This window comes from Anser cygnoides, chromosome 2 (genome assembly GCF_040182565.1).
Source record: "Anser cygnoides isolate HZ-2024a breed goose chromosome 2, Taihu_goose_T2T_genome, whole genome shotgun sequence".
In the NCBI taxonomy this organism is placed as follows: Eukaryota; Metazoa; Chordata; class Aves; order Anseriformes; family Anatidae; genus Anser; species Anser cygnoides.
This window is the reverse complement of record NC_089874.1, coordinates 68,268,710-68,292,160: the sequence shown is the minus strand read 5'-3', so window position 1 is coordinate 68,292,160 and position 23,451 is coordinate 68,268,710. Positions and strand designations below refer to the sequence as shown.

The window sequence follows — 23,451 nt, the reverse complement described above, 5'->3', positions numbered from 1 at the left end:
GCTGACCATGCTGCTGCACGCAGCTCTTCAGGTACTGCCACATCACAAACCACCCATTCTCTGTTAAACACAGGAGATGGGCAACTCCAGAGTCACCTTGTTCAGTTGAGAGGAGGAATAAGCATTAACACACTTGGTTCAGGTTGCTTTTGGCTGGGTTGGGGCAAGAGGGATCCTGCTAAGAATATTTGATGGTGTCTTCTCCAAACCATCATGCCTGTGCGGTGAAATACGATCTCAAGCAAGCAGAATTTCTGTAACTCTCGCTGGGATTGCTACCAAAGGATAAACTGAGCAACAGCCCTGCCAATAATCTTAGTCTGGTATTTTCAGAGCCTCATAAGACAAATGATAATCAATATATATTTTTTTATCAGCTTAGTTTCTACACCATGAGGGTGTTCATTTAAACTAATGTTTTTTAAGTAAGTAACACTTTGGGTGAGCAGATATGTTGATTATAAATAGCAATAACTACCTTAGTATATAAAAATCCACTCCTTGTTGATAGACCACTCACAAACAGAAAAAAAGGGTTGAATTATCTGTTATAATTAATTCAACCACCAGCAAATTTTAGTAGTAGTTGTAGCAAAGCACAACTAGAAATGCAAGTTCATTCTAATTTGCAATTTGCATTAGGATTCATGGCCTGGATTTAACCATCATTCATTAGCTAAATTGTAAGCTATCTTTTTTGGATATACGCCATAGATTAAACTGCATTTGAATATTCTTGCTGGTAGTAGTAATCAATCGAGATTAAACATATTGCAAATAACACTTCTTATAAAATGAGTATAACAAAGTTAATTACTGTGGCAAATATGACCGTTAAACCACAACCCAAGGCTTATTGATGTGGACTAATGTGGTAGTTTGTACATTGCTTGTGATCCTCAGAGAGTGGCTTCAGCTTGATCAGATAGTGTACTTAAAAACAGCAACATTGTTTTAAAGGTTATCAGATAGTTTAGGCCCTTAACCATTTTGGTACACGATAATACACCATGATAATGGTACACGATTACACGCAGTAAGCACAAAACGACTCTGAAGAGTTTAATTAGCCAATTTTTTCCTCATTTTCTGACCTTCAGCAGGGTGAAAATACTTATCTTTGACAGAAGCTCCTTTTTGTTCATTAATGTATCTCTCCAGAAGCATGGGAAGAATCATAAAAGGCCAATGGGTTGCTCAGGGCGCCATTCCCGGAAGTGGATGTTAACAATCTCTATAACATCTACACACAGAGCACGAGCATTTCATGCCATTAATGCAGGTACATTGAAAATTAGTGAGAGTCTTTTTTCTTTCTTCCAACTATTGCTTTTTATTTTTACATACGAATAGCCATTGACTGTGAAATGTGACAGAAAGGTTTCATGATACACTTAACACTGCAGAGTTTAAATCCCAGCACAGAAGCTGTTTGTTTTTTGGTTAAACCTAACGCTACAGTGCATGGTATCATTACAGCTCAGGAAAGAGACTGGTGAGGTATAGGAGGGAAGAAGCCCTTTTAAAAGCTATGTTTGCACTTGGTGCTAGTGTCAATGCATTGTCTTTTACCTGCACCCCAAATGTGTTTGTTTTTGGAGGAATTTGCACAAGAAGCAAAGAGAGGAGAAGCATGGGATTGCTAGACAAAAGCAGAACTAGAGGTCTGATGTGCAGGGGAGGGGCAATTCAGAGAGCAGAAGTTAGGTCACCACCTCAGGACACAGATGTCACCAGTCACTGTCCTCTGCATCCAACACTTTTTGTTCCCACAAGGCATTCAAGATGAAATCCAGGTGCCTGTTCATGGGCCTCAGGCTGCCACGGCTGCTTCTCATCTGCCTCTTCCCAAACCGACCGATGGGGCGAACGCCACGTCCCACGTACCAAAAAGGATCAATCTCAGGACCTGGAATTCAAAGCACTGGGTGAAGCATCTACTACTGTATGTAAAGGCAGCACTTCCTGAACACCTCAAGGGCATTAAACAGTTTATTAGTAGCTCAGGAGAAAAGCCAAGGGGAAGGGCTGCAGCCAGACACAACTTTCTGGTGCCTGTGAGGGTCGCTTGCCATATGTTGAACCTAAAGAAAGAGCATTCAGATGCAAAATTAATTTTCATCTGTCTGTTCTGCATAACCTGCAATTCTGGAAGAGGTTACAAAGCAGCCTACATCCAGGAAGACCACAGCAGTTCCCTGGTCTGCCCCTTTTAGACTATCCCCTCTGAGGTGCCCAAAATCCTGAAGGTCCTACTTTGCAGCGTTCATTTCTGCTCTACGTACCATCTCTAAAGGCTAACAAATCCATTGGATTGCAGGGAGGGTTCCTGTGCTAGAGGTACACATACAAACCTAATTCTCCTTCAATTGTTTTCATGGATGATTTTTTTTTCATTTTAATGCTTATGAAATATACTCATAATTGGCTTATTTTATAGCCTGGTGTAGTTCTACAGCAGGTGTGGAGAGGGTATAGTTGTATTAGAAGACTAAGATATAGTGGCAGGGAAAATATGCAAAGGTGAAGCTTCCCCAAAGAAAGCCAAATCATTGCAAAGCCAGTGGGATGTCAGGAATAGGAAATAGATCTCAATTTAAGTGCATCATACAGTATCCAAGTCACGCTAAAGTCTCAGGCAAGGCAGCAGGATTTTCCCCTGTGTGTATCCCCACTTGAACAGAGAAAACAAAACAAAACAAAAAATCCACTTCGGCTGTAAATTTCTCCATACACCCTGTAAGTGTTTCAGTACAGTGTTTAACATCCCACTGCTCACCAAAACCTAAGCCATTTCATATTTTTCACTCAAGTACCTAAACCAAGGCTCCCCACATCTCTAATTGTCTTTGAAAGCGGAAAGAAGTGCCACTGAGAACCCACGTGCCTTACTCCCCACACCCAACTCTCTCCCACTCCACGTTCAATCATCACCCATTGCTCCTTGGAGGGAAGGTGAGATATCATGATCCAGATTCTCTCAAAAATATTTTGTATTCTGTGTTAGCATTTCCTTAGGACATTCAGAATTATCCTTCATCTGGGCAAGCTCTGTTCTTCACAGTATATCTGAATGAGTATGCTTCAACCACTTTTATTTTGACTTTCAGACAACTTGTAATTCCAGACAGACATGAAGATCCCTGTAAAGCAAATTTAAGCTACTGGCACATGCTGCTTTGTTACTCCTTAGAAGCAGCCATGAACTGCCACAGATCTACAGAATATAGCTGAAAATTAGATGCTTAAATAGTCAATGTGTACTGCCTTGCATTTTCTTCATCAGTCTTTTGTAAATTCGTGTCTCCTCTGGTGTTTATAAAAAATTACAGTATTTTCCTTGGCAAAGTAAGGGTCATGAGGTGGAGATTAAGTTAATGTAAATTGAAGAACAGGATTCCACACCACGCTTTATCCATCCATTTTATCATGGAAACACCCACGTGGATTTGCTGCTGATCTTTGCCTGACAGTGCGACCCTGATCCCTTGATGCACCAGAGGCCACAAGGTCATCATATAGGGGTCCACCACATTACGTCAGGTGAGACTCATACTTACTTCTGTTGTCTATCTGATGTTTAAATGGCCTGCTCTGTCCTGAAGCAAAGCTGAGAGATACCAAGAGCACCAGCATGTAGACAGTGACCAACTTTAAGTGCTTTGGTGACCACTGGGCACGTGGTGTCCACGAGATCAGATGCCACATGGTGGAGTGGTGGTAGGAAGGCTGTGAGGAGAAAAATGGGCATAGGGAACACATATGAGTTAAAGCCCTCAAGGTGAAGGAAGGTGTCAATTGTAACAGTGTGTTCCTGTCAGAGCCATTTCATGACTAAGTCCTCTGAAACCCAGACACTGGGAATGTCCTGGGTATTTCTGTTTAAAGACAAAGGCTGTACAGTGAAACATCTATTGAGGTAAGTTTTCAACTTGGGCTTTTCCCCCATCATCCATAAAAACCTATGGCACAGCTTTACATGACACTTGAATCCTGGCCCTGAGGTTGCTGTTTGCTGACTTTCTGTGTGCCCCTCTGTATGGTCATGGGCATTGGCCATCAGAGTGTGTTTTAGCCATTATCTCTATCATCCTTTCCACACTTGTGAAATATATTTAACATTTGCAATTTACACAATCTCTTTAAAACTAAGTGCATTAGAAAGATTTACTGAAAGGGAATGTTTCTCCCCTGTCAGCTCATCCTTTCACAGACAGCATGCAAAAGTATGATTTCCAGTTATGGTTTCCACTGTTAGATGTCCCAATCTTGTCAATGCATCCAGATGCAACCAGATGAGAAATCCCCAAGAGAGAAGGACTGTGCCTAGTCAAGCAAACAGCATCCAGGAGGTAAAGAATCCCGGGCTCTGGTTATCACTACATCCTATCTATGTGACATTTTGGGCAAGCTACATCGCAGCAGTTCTCCCAGCTGTAATACTAGGAGTCTACCTTGTAATGTGCGAAATTTGGCCATATTTGATGGTCTGGAGCCTCTGCATACAGAAGTCAGTAGAAGCCCTGTTTGCTTAAGTATTAGCTTAAGAGTAGATACACAGGCAAAGAGCTACAGGAAGTACTTTTGGCTATGCCCACACAGAGGCTGCGCCCTGTGTAAGGGTGGGATTTTTTTCCCCCGTTGTTGCCTGACCACTGTAATGCTAAAATTTTAGCTCACTTTCAGTGTGGGCAGAGCAGGAATGAGAATCTTTTGATGGAAGATGTTCCCAAGAACACTGCAAGAGCAACAAAAGAGCACATGAAAAATCTGTCTATATCTTTCATTAAAATGCAGTCTAAAAGCTCTTTGAGCCCTAGTAATCAGTGAAGGTGTTTTTTTGTTTGTTTGTTTGGTTAGTTTTTTTTTCCTTCCCCACACTAGCAGTTACTTAGCAGGCAGCTAGGTGGAAAATGATTTTAACCAGTAATTTTAACCAAACTGTAAATTATTTTTTTAATTTAATATCTCAAGGCAATCAGAACTAAATGATCTTAGCATGTAAAACCACATGGGATGCATTCTGGCTTCAGTTTCAGCTGGTGTACATCTCTTGTTGCTCCATGTTTAACAATGCTTTAAACTCAGTGAGACAAAATGAAGATGTTTTGAGGAATTTCTCCTGTGTGCTTAGATGGCTGTAGACAGGATTTCCAGATTACTTGCTGTATGGTTTTATGTCTAGCTTTTCTGGGAACTGAGTGATCGAATGGAAGACCTGATGTTGAGCTCATTGGTAATAAAAGACAAAAATTTCCTAAGCAATGCTATGTCTCAGTCTCCATCAGGGGGTCCTGTGCCTAAATCAGCCATTCAGGCCACTTCCTAGAGTGCTGTTGTTTATCAAACTTTTTGTTCAGCTCCTTGACCTGGCTGGGGTTTCAGTGAAGCACATGGTGTTCACTGCTCTTCACTAAGTAACATGCCATGCCATAGTCAGGGGACTCAGTACCTCTGATCCTCCCTATTTTTTCTCCTCCTAATTGTCCTACCCCTGCTTGTATGGGGAGAAACATAGGCACAGGTGCTGCCAGAAACTTGACCCAAAATGATGCTGAGCATCTTCAACTCCAGCTCCACCCTGTCACTAGGCATGAAGGAGAAGTACAAAACTCTGGTTACCGGCTCACAGGCCTTTGCATTGGCCCTGAGAAGCAACAGGACTGGGAGATGGTCTGTGATCTCCTCAGATACAGACCTGCCTGAGCCCACAGCCCACCTGCCTCCTTCCAAACAGAAAATTGGAAAACTAAGACCTCGTGTAGTCTTTTTGCCTGCTCTCCCTTTCCAACCATTAAATAATCACCAAAAAAAAGTTTAAAAAATTTACCAGTTTCAATAAAACTTGACACAATTAAAAGGTTCAGGAACAATTTTGTTCATGGAGTGCAGCATGAAGTTAGCACCACTGCCAACTCAGTCAGTTTGCTGGTTCTGCTTGGTCCCTGTGCAGGAAGAGCATTTAAACTTTGGCTGAGCAATATCTGTGACAGCAGTCCGGTAACTTCAATCGATATCAGAGAAAGTTACAGCTTGTTTAAGTAACCGGCAAAATTACAGTGAAGCAACTCATTTGTATTTCCAGCTAAGCCATTAAGGAAGTCATTGCACCTAGGTCCTGTTTGTCAGCTCTGACCATGCTATTCCCAGCTGAGGATATCAAAGAAATGTTGCTTTCCAGCAGCCTTGGAGTATAGCAAGTATCCCCAGCACCTCTGGCCCTGTCAACATCACAACTTGCTGTGGATATGCCCCATACAAGCAGTAGGAGGCAGCCTGGCCCTCCCTCTGGGCACAAGGGCTCAAAGCACACTGAACTTGAGTTCTGCTACAGGTCCATCTGGTCTAAACCTACAGTGGATATCTTCAGAAGACAAGGTACTATTAACTCTCTAAACCCTAAAATAGCATCTTACTCAAGACCAGCAACTGTGTTACCCTTTTCCTGTGCAAATCCAAGTGGCTTTCAGGTTTGAAAGCAGTGTTGGAAACCTCCACAAGAGCTCAAACCTAGGGTGACTCCAGGCCTGGGATCAGGCTCGCATCACCACTGTGCTGCAGGCTCCAGCCTGTGCTCTCCCTGCAGAGGCATGAAACTGCCCACAGGTTTCCTCGGCACTGCCTCCTTCACTGCCAAAACTGGGAAAAAGTGCATGGGACTGAGCACAGAGCACAGCTATGTACATTAATGTAGAGAAGCAAAAGCCAAAAATAAAAATTAAAACAAGGAAATCCAGCAGGAAAGAGCCAGGACAAGTGCCAAAGCAGCTAGCTGTCACTCACCTGTTTGCACCAAGGCAGTTCCTCAGGTAGCTGCTGTTCTGAGGAGAAGCAGGGTGGCTGCTGGGGGCTCATGGCTTTTATAGTGCAGAGAAGTGGGCTTGAAGGTGGGGGGAGTCAAGAGGTGGGCCAGGAGGACGTCAGCAGTGCTAGTGAGCAAAATTTAAATTCACAAAGGGAGGGGAAGAGAAGTGAGGCTCCCTTAGAAAGCTATTGATCAGGGCAGGGAGCAAGAGCCGAGGGCGGCGCTACATGGAGGCGGGGGCCTGGAAGGACATCTCGCTGAGGCTCCCCAGCACACCAAGATGAGAGCAGAGGGCAGGGGTCCACAGGCAGGCTGGGGCAGTGCTGGCTGCCATGCCCAGTGCAGGGCAGAGCCTGGCTCCCTGCCCGTGCTCCTCTGGCTGCTGTCCCACCTCCCCTTTTCGCGTGAGTCCACAGCTCTCATCCTGACCCGCAGCTGGGGCCAGCTCACCCCTGTGCACACGTGAGGCCCTTCAGCAACAAAGCACCCAAGCGACTGATCCACCCAAGCAACGGATCAAATCCCATCAGGCTCAGCTTGTGTCCAAGCACATGCTTATGAAAGTTGTGGTGGAGAAAAGTTTCATCAGCACGAGGCTAAGATCTCAAGCAATACTGCATTTCTACAGTAGCCATCTCTTCCACATGGCTATTTTTACCTCTCTCTCTTGACTAATGTGTCAGCACAGTTCTCGCTGTTACAGATCCCACAGCTTTAACAGCTATGACTGTATTTACTGTGAGGTTTTGTAGAGGATCAGCATTCACCCTGGCAGGTATTTCACTCCTCCGTTGCAACTCTGTGGAAAGGCTGAAATGTGGAGGGCCATGGGGCTCTCTGGAGACCGCGGTCTCTGTTGCAGATTCAGGGTCGTGCTCAGCTCCTAGTGAGAATGAACACCTGAAGAAACAGTTTGTAAACCTGTGCTTAAAAGACTTGGCCCTGAGACATGACTCAGTCCATAAGCTGCGACCAAGTAGGAGATACTGCAATGCCAACAGAACAAAGTGGGAGTTCAATAGCAGAACTGTCATTTAGTTTTCCTACAAAGACACCTCCAGCTGAGGAAACCTCAAAGTATAAATGACACTTTTTCACTGCAACCACCTCCCAAAAGAAATGAGTGATTTTTTATTTTTTATTTATTTGGGGGGAGGGGAGAGTGTAATTTGTGAGGTACTTGTACAAGGAAGCATGACTGAAATTCTGTTTTGCCCTGATCTTACTCAGTATCAAGGCATCCCCACCACCACCATCCAGGGGAGGGGGTGATCACTAATATGGGAGTTAAACTAAATTTCTCACTTATGTGTAGTAGTTTTCTCTACAGCCATGTGTATGAACACACACAGTAAGGAAGCCTAAGAAATACTCTTCTTTTCTCCAAATTCTACTTAGTAACAGCTAAAAGAAGTGTCTCCCTTATCCAAGTTTTCAAGAGTTTACTCAGACTACTTAGGATCACAATAGCAACATATGAAGAGCACTTCAAGTCCATGACAGCACAAGAGGTCTTTCTACAGCCAACACAATCAATATACATTCTTCCTTCAGCAACCTCCTTTTAGCATGTTCCCTTTGAACCTTGCAAACACTCACTACTTAAAAAATCAATCTGCATCCAAGAACCAGTCCATAGCTGTGCCTCCATTGTGCTAATTTGGTGTGCATGTGTGGAGGGGTTATCTTCGTAAGTAAAACCCTTCATTGTTTTGCATCGTAGCTCTTTTCCCTTATGACTCTACATGTTTATTTGGACCAGAAAATGTAGGTATCCTTTCTTGATCTCTAGTGGGCTATAGCTGGAGTGAGAGTTTTTTCTCTTCAGGATGTGTAGCATCTGTTCTTGTTTTGCTAAGTGATCGTATCATCTTAAAACAGAAGTAAAAGGCAAACTCATCCCTTTTACTCTTTCTAGTCTTGCTACCATTGTGACGTGAGACTTTCAACAGCACAAATAATTTTTACTGATTGATGCCTACATGACCATGTAAAATAAAATTGTGCAATATCTTCATCTAAACATGATATGCTTATTAGTAAATGATGCCTGAAAAATAATATGCCATAAAAAGAAAAATCATTATTAGGAGAGCCAGCATTTAAAATGCTCTAATATGCTCAGCTGCTTTCACTCAGGCCCAAGGTTCATCTGCTGCAGTATCTGGCTTTTGATGGTGGCCCACAGAGAATATCTAGGGAAGACTCTGCAAGCAAGGCAGTATATTTTGATGTTCCTCGCAAGAACACCCTCACAGGCCCCAGAGATTTGTGATTCAGAGACTTCCCAAGCCTAATATGTTTTTGTAGCAGGTAGCCCTTAATGGATTACTTTATCTTTCAGAGTTGCCTCTTGAACCCATGTTAATTCTCAGTATCCACATCACATGCCATGGATTTCACAGCTCTCTCCCTGCTACAAGAAGGATCAAATCCATGCCTCTGTTCTGGATGCACCACTTGCCAGTTTCAAGCACTTATTTTTTCATTTTTGCTTTTGGTCATTCTGCCTTCATGAAAGGTTACTGTAAAATGTTCTGGGCAATGAAGACTAGTCAGCTATGAGACAGTCTATTTAAATGAGCCTCATCAGGCATCTCTCTTACCAAAGTACTATTTTACTCCACCTTCATTGACTATAAGTAGTCATCTCTTTCCAGCAGGCCACAACCAAACTATCTTAGTGCTATCTATAGCACTGAGAGGCTTCACATAAATCATCCTGTCTTCTCAGAAGCTTTTCAGGAAGTTGTGATCTTATTTTATTTAGATAAGCTGTTCATAGCAAGACTTATGCTTTGGCTCAGGAAAGCAAGACAGCACAGAAATGCAAAAGACATTCATAATTAGGAGGAACTGGGAAAGAATGATCAAGGGAAAGGAGGTGATGAAAGCATGAACTGGGAAGATCATCTAGAGGACAGCTTGGCATGCAGTGAAGGGGCAGAGTTGTTACTACCTCCTTCTTTCTTCTGTGTTTACTGAGAAGTTGGGCACATGCACACAAACTAAACGTGAAAACCACCAAAGCAAAGGCATTTAATGCAGTTGGATAGAAAAACAAAAACATTTTATTTTCCAGCCCACCACTCTCATTGTTTCACATGCCAACATGAGAATAGTTCGAAAATACCACAGTGTTGAACTTCTACATAAGCCATGAATCTGCCCAGCCTTCATACTGAGGTAGAAAATGACTTATATGTTTGAAATGAAGTAATAAAATATGGCCATTCTGATTTTGCTTATCTTTGAATGAGAGGGAGAGATTTGAGATTTGTGCTGTCTGGAGCTGGAAATTCTTACCTAACTAACCAGGAAATATTATATCAGTGATTGAGAAGAGGCCCAATTGCACTAACTGAGTTTGGAGGATTCATGGAAAGTTGTATTCAATCTATTCTGAAAACCATGTCAAGTCAAGCAACAATGTGTGACCATTAATTATGTCTGGATTTACACTGAAGCTCTTCTCTACTAACATTATTCAGGTTTAGAGAAAAGCCAAGACTGGCTTTATTTTGGAGTAATTTTTTTCTTTGAGAAACAGGACCATCTAGTGGTTAAGACAGAAATTAGCCTCTTGCTCATCACGGAACAACAAATGAACCCCCACTAGTTTCAAACAAAAGCATGTGTATCTCAAAATCTAAACGTGTACCTGAAGCTAAACCGAACAGCTCTCTAACAAGTTGGACTGGATATCCAAGTGTTTACCACCACCACAGTGCCAGCTTTGCACAGTTCTCCAGTTATCACTGGAACAACTGTTAGCAGCTGGGCAGCTCAGGCATGGGCTACAGATCAGGGCATTGATCAAGCTCCCTAAGCCCTTCCTTAGCACACTATGGAGGCTTTGCATCAGATTTAGAGCCCAGATGGAAAAATACAAGCCAGACTTGGCGTGGTTACAGCCACTTTCAAAACCACATTGCTGACAGTGTAGATAGAGGGAAGATTTCTTCTGAAACTTTTGCTATTCTTCCTCCCTGCTAGAGGCATTACACAGCCTTCAGCGTAGCACCTAGCATGGCTGTGAAATGCAGCTGGGTATAGTAGGTAGACCCATGTAGCAGGAGCAAGGAAGAGTACAGTTCACGAAAAGAAATCAAGGATGGAAGTAATTTGGCCTGTCTTGAAGCATCCAGCGCTGTATTCCAGCACTTGGTCATTATTTTCAGATTATCAACATTAGGCCAGAACAGTCATACCTCTGGTGCTGGAGTAGAGCTGAATTTGTGTATAAAGTAGTTGCATTGATAGAATACAGGATTAGTGCTGCTATTTGCTATTTGCACATTCCATGCACAATTGCTTTGTCAGGCAACTTAAACTGATGCTTGAACACTGCATACTTCAAGCAATAATTGCCTGGGTTTCCAGGCTGTAGCAAAGGACAGTCAGCACAGGGTCTGCTATGGCCTGATAAGGCAGAACACAGGACCATGAGCAATCCCCAGTTAAATTAACAGACCTTTTGGCTTTGTAAAGGCTCCTAAGGAATAAAAAATTCAGTATTAGGGTGCTGCACATGAAAGTGTGTGTATATATATATATGTACATATATACACAAACAAAAAAACAAAACCCCCAGTGTTGTTCATTCCACTTATTACAGAGATGATTGAAGGGAGCTTAAGGTAAGGGCATCCTTATGTGTACACATGCCATGACAGATATCATTCAGAATCGTACTTAAAGCAAGGCTTTAGCCCTTACCACATGGGTGACTTCTTCTTTCCTGACACATAGCTCTTGTGGTATTTCTGGCTCAAATTTCCAACACAACAATTCTCTGGAAGAACAATATTTCTCCCAACTGTCTGGCTTACTTGTTACTCCTGAAGGGCAGCTGAAGTACTCCTGGGGGTACTCAGTAAAGGTGTGGTTTTGAATTACCATGGCGTTGTGTGCAAAAGTATACTTGATGGCTCCATTGTGTCATATTTTTCATCTGCGTGCCAGTGAGTCCCTGGATTTCATCCTTGCAGCTGATCCAGTCATAAATAACCTTCAATGATTCACATACCATTTGACAGATGAACTGAGATACTGTCAAAGGAAAGCTCTAATTGCTATTCATAACCAGGTCTTGCAACCATTACACTTAAATAGCTTGAAGCCATGATCAGGATAATTAGAAAAGATGTTCTTCTTTTCCTGCAGAATAGTTGTCGAGTTCTATATTAGCCATGGAATAGCAAGAATATTGGTCCCAGACCATTGCTTAAGCACTGATATTAAATAGATATTAGGGAATGGGATTAACTCCAGTCTTGTCTCTAGAACAATTAGCTGCAATCTGAAATTTAACCCTAAGCAACAACACCTCTGGTTTCCACACAGGCTTTACACCTATTTTAACTGCTCATACCTAATTTATTTGCTGCTGCTAGGCCATGCCTGCTTGGCCCACCTTTCTGCAGCCAGGTGCAGCTGGAAGCCTTCACTACCAAGATTTTCACAGCCACAGCAGTGGATGCTCAAGGCCATGGAGAGGACTCAGTGAAGGCAAGGGACCTCTGGACAGCTGCCAAGGGGGCAAAAGTAGGAGAAGCACCACATCTCCAGCAGGATGCCACCTGTCTCTACCCACAGTGGCCAAAACCTGGTGCAAGATGGTGGCAAAGACAATGTTTGTGTCAGACCTAAGTGATGGATATGACATGGAGACCTGCAGCTCCCTCTGAGGAGGGCAGCTGAGAGAGAGAGCTCTTTGCATTGGCACAACCTTGCAGAGACCGCACACCAAAGCACATGGATGCTAAGGCTGGCTGCCAAGGGAACAATAAGCATGCCTGACATAGCCTTTGTTTTAATTGTCACCCACTGCATGCCAAGATGTGCAATTAGGATTTGTTTCCGTTCCCTCTGCAGCTGTCAAGGTTTGCACTTAAGAACTGGTTGTTCTGATTTTGTCAGGACAACGAAGTCACATCTTCTCAACTTATAAACCAGCTTTGTTGTTTCCCAGACACCAAATCTCTCATTTGTAAACTGTACAATAAATCTCACAGTTGCACCATGAGCCCATGGGCCTGGGTTAACCCTACTAAGGACTACAAGTACGAAACTATTTAAAATGTATAAAGGTTCAAAGTAAGCACAAGGACTTCTGCAGTGAGCAAAGAACTCGCCTAAGCCTGCACACTTAGACTTTCGTTTTCTGTCTGAAGATCCACTGTCCTCTCATCCACAGCCTGTCCCAGCCTCTGTCCTCTTTGGTTGTCCCAGCAGAACTGTTGCAGTATTATGCAAGTGAAGTGGAGTTGAGGTTTTAAACTTTGAGTTTGTTTTTATAACCCCAAACAGTTTGCTGATCTATTTCATCATGATGCCTTACAGAGACAGTGGTAGTGGTCCAGACAAGGTAAAGAAACTATGAGCTGGGAGAAAAAAGGGGTGCCAGGAGGCCTGCTTTGCTGCTGGGAAAAAAAGTTTCATCAGATGATGATGGGTGAGCGAAAGATATAACAACATTTTGCATAGAGTCTTAGTGTTGGCAAAACCGCATCAGAGCCAAAAATTACCCATGTTAGTAGTAATGTAAGTTCTCTGAGAGAGGTGCTGTAGACCTCCTCGGGACATGTCCCTAAGGTTGGGTGTCTTGAGCTTGGTCAATCTGCCCAGAAGGTCTCTCTGTGTCTAGTTTGGCATCCTCAATCCACAGATGCTGTTCAAATTTGTAGCATGCCTCTGTGACTGAAGCAGGCACCACAAGCCTTGTAATTAGCATCTCCCCATCCTCCCATTGCTGTCCCCATAATGCACTTTGCAGACACCTGGGTAAGACTTAGACAACCTTTCTCTGCAAGCCATATTGCAGTGAAAGGCTTCAGTGATGGCAGCACACGGTAGGTAGAGGGTTTGTTCCATGACAAATCACCCTGCTTCCCCCAGGGGAAAGAGGAAATCCTCCCTGCAAAATGCAGGGAGGGAGGGAGGGAAGGAAGGAAGGAAAGAAGGAAGGAAGGGAGGGAGAGAGGGAGAAATATCGGTCCTGGCAGGCATGCCAATGCAACTAGGTTATTGTACATCTGCAAAGCCATTAATCACCTCCTGAGGACTGGCAAGCTTTGTAATGCAAGCACATCTTTTCAAGGCAGAGGTTTAAATGCAAGCATTTACCACTGCAGCCCCAACAAGGGAAGGAGCACGTGAGGAGGTGGTTTGTGTGGTGCTGACCGTCTCCCCCAACACACCCCTGACGTTGAACATCTTTTTGTCCAGGAAGGTATGCCTGAAGAAGAGGTTGTATTCCCAAATTGTCTGAATGGGGAGTGGTAAGGTGAAAGAAAAAACACCCCAATTCTACGACAGCTTAGAAGGTCAGCCCACCTTGGAAACACAGAGGGAGACCCAAGAAACAGCAGCACCCAAACCAGAGGCACCCAGACAAAGGGAACCCCATGGGGGCACCCCAAAAGTTAGTCAGCCTCAATAACGAGAGGCTTCCGTGACCAGGGGCTTATACTGTGGGGAAGTGGGCGTCCAGACCAGTTATTTCCAGGTGCCCGTGCCCTCCTCGGGAACATACTGAGCTGTGAACACAAGCACACCGCCAACACCTGGGCTGCTCCTCAGCCGCCAGCTGCTCCCGCAGCCACTTCGGCGCGGTGCACTCTGGGCACTGTAGTCCTTCGGCCCTCCGCGGCGCTGCGTGCTCTCCAGCCGCGGGGCGCGGGGGGACTCTCTTTCCCACGGCGCAGCGCGGGGGCGGGGGTGGCCATCAAGTACCCAGAGCGGGGGGGCGAACCGCTATCTTAGGGGGAGATGGGGCGGCTGCTACCCGTTGGTATGTCGTGGGGTGGCGTGCCGTGGGCAGGCGGCTCTCACCGCTCCTCTATTCCTAGCTCTCGCGTTTAGTCTTTCCTCCCTCCGCCTCCCTCGCAGATTCGTTACCCCTCCCTTTCCTTTCGTTATCCCTCCCCGCCCCGCTCCCCACCTCCGGCGGCGCTGCGGAGCCGGAGCCGTGACCGGAGCGGAGCCAGCCGCGGCCGTTTCCCCGCTGCGCCAGCCTCCCGCCGCAGAATCGCATGTCCTCTATCCAGAACCTCCAGTCCTTCGGTAAGGGGAGCCGCTGCCGCCCTGCTCCTGCCCCCCGTCTTGTGTGTCGCCGGCCCGTCGCTTGCCTGGGTGTGTGGGAGCACCCCGAGCCGGGCTCGCTGGTGGCTGCAGCCCCCAAGGTCTTAAAGTCTAGGTGGGCAAAGGGAGGCCGGGTATGGTGTCAGGGAAGGGAAATTTCTGCTTAATACCTCTGCTCCAATTAAAAAAGCGCCTTGCTTTGCTGCAAGACTGCCTTTTCCTTGCTAATGCCCCAAAACCTGATATATGCCCTACCTATGATACTGTTTGTATAGATCGAGCTGTATGGGTGGTAGGTTATTTCTCTTGTATTAGCATGGAAGTTTACCTTACTGGGCTGTGGTTCTCCAACTTTCTTATCTGTAGGCAACAGAAGCAAGCAAAAAAGACTTTGTAAGATAATGTTGTCAAGCTTTTTGTGTTAATTTTAACTCTGGCCTTGTGCACATAGGAGACATAGTAGGAGGTTATGTAAATCATCATTTGGGAGTTTAGCTCACAGGATTTCTCTTAAGTTATCTAGTGTTAACACCTACAGTGTTGGCTCATCTCCAACCTAATCCTAAACTCTGTCAAGCCACCTTTGTGTCAAGGCTCCATTTTTCTTACACCTTTTATTTGAAATTTTAATTCCATTCCTTTTTCTGCTGAAGTTTTATTCTTTTGGTATGTTTGTTTTAAGTGGATGGCAAAACTTAATTAGTATTCTTGGATTTGTGTTTTGGATGGAAGTTCAGGAAGTCGTAGCTTGCACAAATGTTGAACCTGTGTTTCATGTGTATGAGGCTCTTCAATATGGTTCTGACTAGTATCCAAAAATTACTTTGTATGTTAATAGAACAAACAAAAAAAAAAACAACCAACCAAACAAAAAAAACCAAAGCAGTTCATGCTTCAAGATTTATTTAGAGGAGCTACTGATTAGGAAACTTGTAGGGCTATCAGGTAGAATAGAGTCAGTATTAAATAAGCTTTTGCAGAGAACAGAGAACAAGAAGTATAACCTGGAAACCTTTCTTCTTCAGTGCCTTCCAGTTTTAAATGTTAGATATACTTAAGCTTGGAAGCATTTGAGAATGGACCTTTCTGTAGTTGAAGTATAAATGAACTGTGTTACAATTCTGGCCTAAAACTACTGACTGACAGAACAGTGCTGGTTTAGAAACAGCTGCAGTCATCTGTTAACGTCTGTTGCTGTGTTTTGTTTAGGTTATGAGTTACAAATTACATTGGTGGCTTAAAAAGCTGGTAGTGCGGTAGCTGTCAGAGTGTAAGATTTCTGAACTTGTACAGGAGTGTGTTTGCAAGAGCTCTTTTATTTTTCTAAACCAGTTATCTGATAAAAGATATGACCTCTCCCTGCAAACTGTATTTTACTTAAAAAGTATATGGCTGTCTAAAACCTTATGTGCACTTAGCATTCTTTAGAAACCATTTTTCACATGCAGAGCTTCATGATTCATGGCTTACAAGAAATAGTGCAGTCAATTAATACTGTAGCTGGCAATTGTTCATGTTCAGGAAGGTATTAAAGCAGCTAGATGCATGAGAGCGCTGTGGTGAGTTAGTAGGCTAGGTAAGGCATAATACAGATATAGAAGAAAGTAGAATGTGTTCTAAAATGGGAGAAAATGGCAAAGTTAACCCCTAAAGACCAACCTTTGGGAGGTGAGGAACTTGTCTGATAGTTCTTGAGCGTTTTTCTTGCACGGGAATTACACAAATCATTTTCTTCTTGCAGATCCCTTTGCTGATGCAACAAAGGGTGACGACTTACTCCCAGCAGGGACTGAGGATTACATTCATATAAGGATCCAACAGCGAAACGGAAGAAAGACACTAACAACCGTTCAGGGAATTGCAGATGACTATGATAAGAAGAAACTTGTGAAAGCCTTCAAAAAGGTGAAGTTCTTGATTTGATTTTAAGAATAAAGGTACTATATAAAGGAGTATGATAGCTATTAATGCTAAGTAACAGAACGGTTGTTTTATCTCATTCTTGTCAGTGTACATCACTTCCATATTCAGGTTGATCCCTTTCCCTGTCTTTCTCAAAATTCCTCTTGGAGTCCAGTGACATTGCTTCATGCTAAACAGCTAAACATTTCTATCCTATAAAGAATTAAGTGAAAAATATTCTGGGTGTTGATGTGAATAAGATCAGTTCGAAGTAGAACTATTTTTGCATTCCTGCTTCTTTCATTGGTGGGTTACTGTTGAAGTAGAGGTCATCCTTGTGCTAGGATGAAAATACTTTATTTTAAAGTAATCCAGAGTTGAAAGACTGTATCTTAAGCCTTGGTTTTTCATTCTTGTAATGAGCATTGGCTAGTTCCTCCTCCATGGTGGCTAATCCTATCTTTGCTTGAATTTACCATCAGCAGCTTGGTTAGTCTCTGTAAGCATTACCAGACATACTCCATTTACTCTCAAAACTAGTGTAGACTAGATCATGCCTTTGCCTTGCTTGACATCAGAATATAGTAAGCAGCTTCTGTGACAAGATTCAGAAAAAGAAAAGCAGAAAAGACTTTCTAAGTAAAATCATAATGTACATTCAATGTCTTAGAATATGAATGTCTCTTTTTAGAAATTTGCTTGTAATGGTACTGTGATTGAACATCCTGAATACGGTGAAGTTATCCAGCTTCAAGGTGACCAGAGGAAGAACATTTGCCAATTCCTTTTGGAGGTGAGAGACTAAAGATAAACATCTTGCAATATTCTGAACCTGTCTGAAAGCAATAGTGTAACAGGTGACCACTGATGTTAATTAAGCAGATGTCCACTCTTCCTTTATGCTTGCAGCCAAAAAGTAAATTGACACTTGCAGCACTTGTAGGATGAGAGTAAACCTCCAATAAGAATCAAAGTGCCTTAGAGTGCATTTACCCTGCTACAACATACTACTTGTTTTCTCGAAGTACAATTCAGGTTCTTTATTTGTAAAATAAAGTGTTTGCAAACAGTAATTTTGAGACTGAAACTACTATAGAGGAAAGAGGCTATCGCCACTCGCTTACTAGTGTAAATCATGGTGGAGAGTTTCTAAACTGTCAAAGACTAATTGCTAGGACTACAGAACAAATGCAGTATCTGATAGGATTTTCTTTTTTTGAATAGTAAATTCTTCTGTGTGACCCAGAAATGTTTTGGAAACAGAATGCTGCTTTCTTGAGGATACACTGTATTTCAGTTTCTTTGATCAAAGTAAAAGATTGTGGTAATTTGATATCACAACACTCTATAAACATGTAAGCTTTACTGAAATATGTTGCTTTTCTCCTTTAGATTGGCATTGTCAAGGAAGAACAACTGAAAGTTCATGGTTTCTAAAATACCTGTACTCTCATGAAGAATCCTGCAGTATTTGGTCTTACCTAGCCTGGCTCTTCTGTGAAAAATGAATCTTTGCAGTGAATGGACTTCCCTGTTACCTGAATGTTTAAAATCTGGTTCAGATTTGCATGACTATGTGAAATGTGTGGCGTGTAGACTAGAAACACATAAGAAAACTTCAGTAAGGTGGTAATGAAGACAGTTGTGAACTTCAGCACATTTCCAATGGAAATGTTTTAGTGATGATTGTTCAGTTTTACTCTTCTTCATCTGACTTACCTGTGTGAGTTGTCTTAAAATAGTATGTGTTGCTTAAAAAAAAAGTTTATTCATGTATTTTCTGGAATATCTTGAAATGCTTTAGCTTAAGGTTTAAACTAGTATAGTAGCCTTGCTACAGAATGGCTAAAACTGTTTTGTGGCAAGTACATCTCAGTGCTTATTGAATAAATTGACAAATCTATGTGATGAAGTATTAGCTAATTAGTAGATTAGCTTGATGCGATTTTATGCTGTAGCAGTAAGACTAGAGCTTTAAGTCTCTTGTGTAGGCATATCTTGGTAGCAGTGTGGTAAGACATTGTTTGCTCAGTAACTGAATCTTCTCTCCAAAATTTACTACAGTGGCTGTAGTAGTGGTAGTGTTAAGTATAATAGGACTAACATAAGCTGAAATACTTAAAGCTGCTGTTACTAAGAGCATGTTAAACATCTAGGTCTTAGATGCTACTGCCAAAAGATTTGAAGGAAGTACGTAGAATTCTGTATCTCTTCTGCTAGTGAAGGAGAAGGATCTTGAGTTGGCTTCTGCAATGACTGAGCATTTAATGTTGGCAAGCAGAGTACTTTAATTAGCTGGTAATGTTAGCTGCAGAAGTAAAAGAGGGAACAGGCTCTACATTAAACTTTTTTCCAAGTTTGAAAAGTCTTACTGTGATTAATGGTTAACATGGAGGTTTATTGCCGTGGGGTTTGGGTGTTACTACAGAAAGATGATTTGGGCTACTTTTCTAGCAAGCAATTAATTTGGTGTTATTTGAAGTTATAATAGTTTTTTTTATACCAAGCTCCTCATTTTAGTTAGCTGTCAGTGTTTGGTATTCTGCTTGCAAGATAAGACTCTTAACAGAATGAAATGATTTTTACCTGGTCAAACATGAAGCTCCTTTCTTCGTTGTGAGGTAGACATGGAAATTTTCTCTGAAACAATTGAAATAGCACTGAGCTGGCAAACCGTAAGAATAGTGGGGAGCTTTTTTTTTAAAAAAAAAAAGTCTTGTTGTGTCATGTATTCCTTGTAAAGGAAGAAAGATTTCTTTACTACTGAGACTTATTAGCAGCTTATTCAGGAAAAAAATTGACTACCTAAGTAGTCAAGAAATGTGCAAAACATTAGTTTTTACCACCTGTATCCATACTCTTTCATGTTCAGAGACTTGCCTTTCTAGACAAATGCTAAATTTTAACTCATTTGAATTCATTTAGATTAATTTAGATATGAACCTTTATGTCACTAACAACAATTAGGGAAGCATTATAGAGCATTCATATGACAACTTTGTACTCTCTTGTCTAGGTAATTCTACTTGTAAGAATCCAGTGTCCAGTCTCTCCACAATTTTTTCCTCGTGTTACAGTTTGTACTGTTCCAGAAGCAGGGTGTTCGAGAAAACAGTAAACTCTTAAGGTATAATGTACTCAGGATGAGGAAGGAAAGCAAAACAAAATGTCAGCACACACAACTAAAATCCAAAGAATAAGTCTTTTGCTAGTCTTAGCGTATTAGTGGAATAAAGTCATTGTACCACAGGTTTGCCTAGTCCTGATTCATGAGCATTAAAATGATTAATCCTTTGGGGATACGTAGCACTTAATGATCTCTGTTTTATCAAATACCAGAAAGACACTTAAAGCTTGTTCTCCTGTCCAATAGGGAAAAAAAAAGCAGTACTGTCTTCTATTTCAGTGGTACTACATGAATACTTCTAGTGGGTTTTTGAGCTGGAGATTAACAAGTCTCACGTGTTACTGAGTCAGTCTTCATTTCAGATGATGTTCCATTAACTTTTACTACCGAAGCTTGAGTCATTTCTCTGTAGTCATTTTACTTGAAATGAGGAGAAAAAAAACCTTTCCCTTCATTTGAAAGTCCTTTCTGATAGGAGGAATCTTGAGTTGATAGGGAGCTTGATTTTTGTGCTGTAGTGGTAGAGTTTTGTGCTTTGACCTTTGAAGGTCAAAATTGAGAGAACAAGCAGTACATTTTGAGTTTAAATAGATGGGATTTGTGACAGTGAACAAAACCTCATCTTTTAGAGGAGGAAAGAGAAACTTCTTACATATTTTTTAAATAAGAATAGTGTCTTGATGAGATTGGGCTCAAGGTTAGCTACAAATCTCTGCATTTTACAGAGGAAAGGCCTCTACAATTTCATATTCTATTATGTAATACTAAAAAATCTTTCTCAGAGCTCAGCCTACTTGAAATACAGGCCGATGTTTCAAGAATGCTGGAAAACATGAGACTTTAGAAAAGAATTATGCAAGACCTGTTTCCACAGTGAAGGCAGTTTTCAATCTTTCCAAATATTTCAAAATAAGTTAGAAAATAAGATAGTATGTCACCCATAATAGCTGAGACAGGAAAAGGGAGCTAGTAATAGAAAATACTTCTAAAACCCAGTGATAAGGATTGAGAGTGTGCAAGCTTGGATGACAAAGTGGTTGTTTCTTTTTGTTGGCATATGTACTCCAAATCTCCAGCACTGCCTCCTGAGTGATATTTAGGCTTAATCACTAGCTCTGGTTGAGTGTATGGACTGTTGTTTCAAATTCATAACCTTGATATACATAGGTATGTTAGGCTATTGCAGCTGGCTTTCAGCTAATAAACTGGAGTAAGCTGTTGCATCAATTTTTTGAATTGTATTTTTAGAGCCTATTTAATGCAGCTGTGAGCAATGAGACAATTGCTTCTGAAACTGGCAGCAGTCAGTACTTGTAGAAGATGAGATGTGGTGATTTAAGTATGTAAACTTCCTACTTGTGTAAATTATCAGACACTTGACCTTCACTTGTGGTCTGCCAAATTTGTCATGTTCTTTGCACAGCCTAAACAAAAAGCATTTTATTCTGGAGAACTCCTGGGGACGGAGGGTAGGAGGCAGGGGCTGGGTGGGGAGAAGAGTGGAAAAGCTTATCAGGACTTAAGTTTGTCTTAAATCTATTTTATTAACTTAGATTCTCCTGGACTGAATGACCACTAACATTGCCATTCCTGTTTGTGTATCTTTCAAGGAAGTTTAATTACAGCTTTTAGAGCTTGGTTCTAAATTTATCTAAGCCCATTATAAAACTTGAAATCATGAACCCTTGTTGAAGCTTAAATATTAAAAAAAATCAGTTCTGCATTTATCCTATTCTGTCCTCCTGATTACAGTCAGTTTGCAGTTGCCCTAAAGATGCATAATGTATTCACAAACCTTCCAGTAAGCACAGATTATGTAGGCAGCGTAGACTGCTGTAAAACCGTACCCTGTTTATAGTTTGTGTAAGCACTTACCTAATGTGCTGCAATGTTACAGACTGTACTATTCTAATCTTACAGTATAGGGCAGAAGAGATGATTTGAGTTTTAGTCAGCAATTCTTTCCCTTAATCCTTCTGGATGGCTTTAGTGTATAGGACTCGTGTGACACCCCTGGTTAAAGTGGCTCAGCAGTATTATGTGAAAGTGTGTATGAGATTGGTATTTAGCAAGTTAAAGAACGTGACAGGCCTTTTATAGATTAATTTGGGGTACAGTTGGGGCTACTGTTGCTTTTCATGTGTTCAGGGTTGATTTACAGGGTCACTGAATGTTGCTCTACTGTGCTGCTGTTGCTAGGAAACTGGAAATGTTCTTAGAGGGTTATGTGTATTATCGTAGTAAGGATCTGCCATCCTCCAAAGACTCTCCATATATCTTTATTTGGTGTAGTCAGGAGCATGTCCCAAATGCACAGCAACATGGAAGCTGACAGTTGCCAGTCCAAAAATTCTTAAGATGAATAAGAGAATATTTTCTTGTTTGCTTTCCAGATGCTCCATGCCTACTGTTTTCCAGTTGATATGAAAAAATATCAAAAGAGGATTTATACTTTCTGGCATGCATTTTTAATTTTTGTTACATGCCTGTGATATGAACAAGTCTTAACCTGTATTGCTAGAGAGTTCATACAACAGTCTTTTGAAATAAAATGTACCAATGTTGTTTTATGTATGTTTTTCTAAAGCAAATGTAATTTTATGCTATTAAGAAGTTTTTGGTTTTTTTTTTGGTGGAAGTTAGAAGTGTAACTGAATGGAGATGTATGTGATCCTTTTGTAATTGACCATCTGATTACTTCAAAAGATGTTATTTCTTCCTTTAAATTTCTGCCATAAGCCATGTTAACTGACTTAATAAATATTGTGACTTGTTCTGGGATGATCATATTCTAAAATAAGATGACAGCTGTTGGCTTGAGGTCTAAAATTGTAGGTAGAAGAGGATCATCCATTTTCTTAAATAAGCAAAATGCACAATGTTTTAAAATGAAGCCATTAATGTGTGCTCAAGTTTGGTCTGTTATTTTAGAATGCCTTTCATCTGTGAAATGTGACATCACAGTTCTGAAATTAATTCAGGGACTGATAAAAATATTTTGGTTTATGTTAAACCATCGTTGCCGTGATTATGCAGAACAAAGCAGAAACAAACAAAAAACCAATCTAGGCTCAATTCTCCAAGCTTAGATTAGCTGAATTCTGCAGCCGTGGTTGCAGGAAGACTGGCCGTGCTCCTCAAAGATGGAGTTTAGTTGTAGCTGTTTGTGGTCCCTCTCCCAATCAGGGAAACAGCACTGTTCGTACAGTATGGAAAGACAAGTCTTTGATATCATGATGGAACATTGAACTCCATGAAAGAGGAGGCACTACAGTTGTGTTGGTAGCTGTCCACCATGTGAACTAGAAGGTTGTTCTTTTAGATGGACCCAGCAAATGATGTTAATAAATTCTGATTTTTGCATCAGTATTTATGTAGTAAGAAAGGTTAAAAAATGGTCCATACCCAGGAATTCTGAAAAAATCGAACAGGGGGGAACTTTGTTTTAGAGGAGTTAGTCTCAGCCGTTCTCCAAAAGAGAGCTACTCAAGTGGTGGGGTTTCTTCCAGATGAATGACAGGCTGCACTTCAG

At 41.7% G+C, this 23,451-nt stretch overlaps 2 protein-coding genes across 3 annotated transcripts; one reads left to right on the top strand and one right to left on the bottom strand.

Moving 5' to 3' along the window:
* Positions 1 to 1,211: 1,211 nt before the first annotated feature.
* On the bottom strand, positions 1,212 to 7,457 carry LOC106041819 (uncharacterized). The gene is made up of 3 exons (XM_013190419.3): positions 6,784 to 7,457; positions 3,561 to 3,729; positions 1,212 to 1,909 (listed from the first exon to the last, which is right to left on the bottom strand). The coding sequence occupies exons 1-3, from the start codon at positions 6,853 to 6,855 to the stop codon at positions 1,731 to 1,733; spliced, it is 420 nt and encodes a 139-aa protein (XP_013045873.2). The 5' UTR covers positions 6,856 to 7,457; the 3' UTR covers positions 1,212 to 1,730.
* A 6,988-nt stretch (positions 7,458 to 14,445) lies between these two features.
* EIF1B (eukaryotic translation initiation factor 1B) lies at positions 14,446 to 22,700 on the top strand. Of its 2 annotated transcripts, none has more exons than XM_066992321.1 (4): positions 14,446 to 14,600; positions 16,632 to 16,795; positions 17,484 to 17,585; positions 18,185 to 22,700. In XM_066992321.1, exons 1-4 carry the CDS (start codon positions 14,579 to 14,581, stop codon positions 18,227 to 18,229), a joined length of 333 nt encoding a protein of 110 aa, XP_066848422.1. In that variant the 5' UTR covers positions 14,446 to 14,578; the 3' UTR covers positions 18,230 to 22,700. The 2 variants fall into 2 exon arrangements, with proteins under 2 accessions (XP_066848422.1, XP_013045880.1); XM_013190426.3 differs by lacking the exon at positions 14,446 to 14,600 and adding an exon at positions 14,610 to 14,872.
* Positions 22,701 to 23,451: the final 751 nt, after the last annotated feature.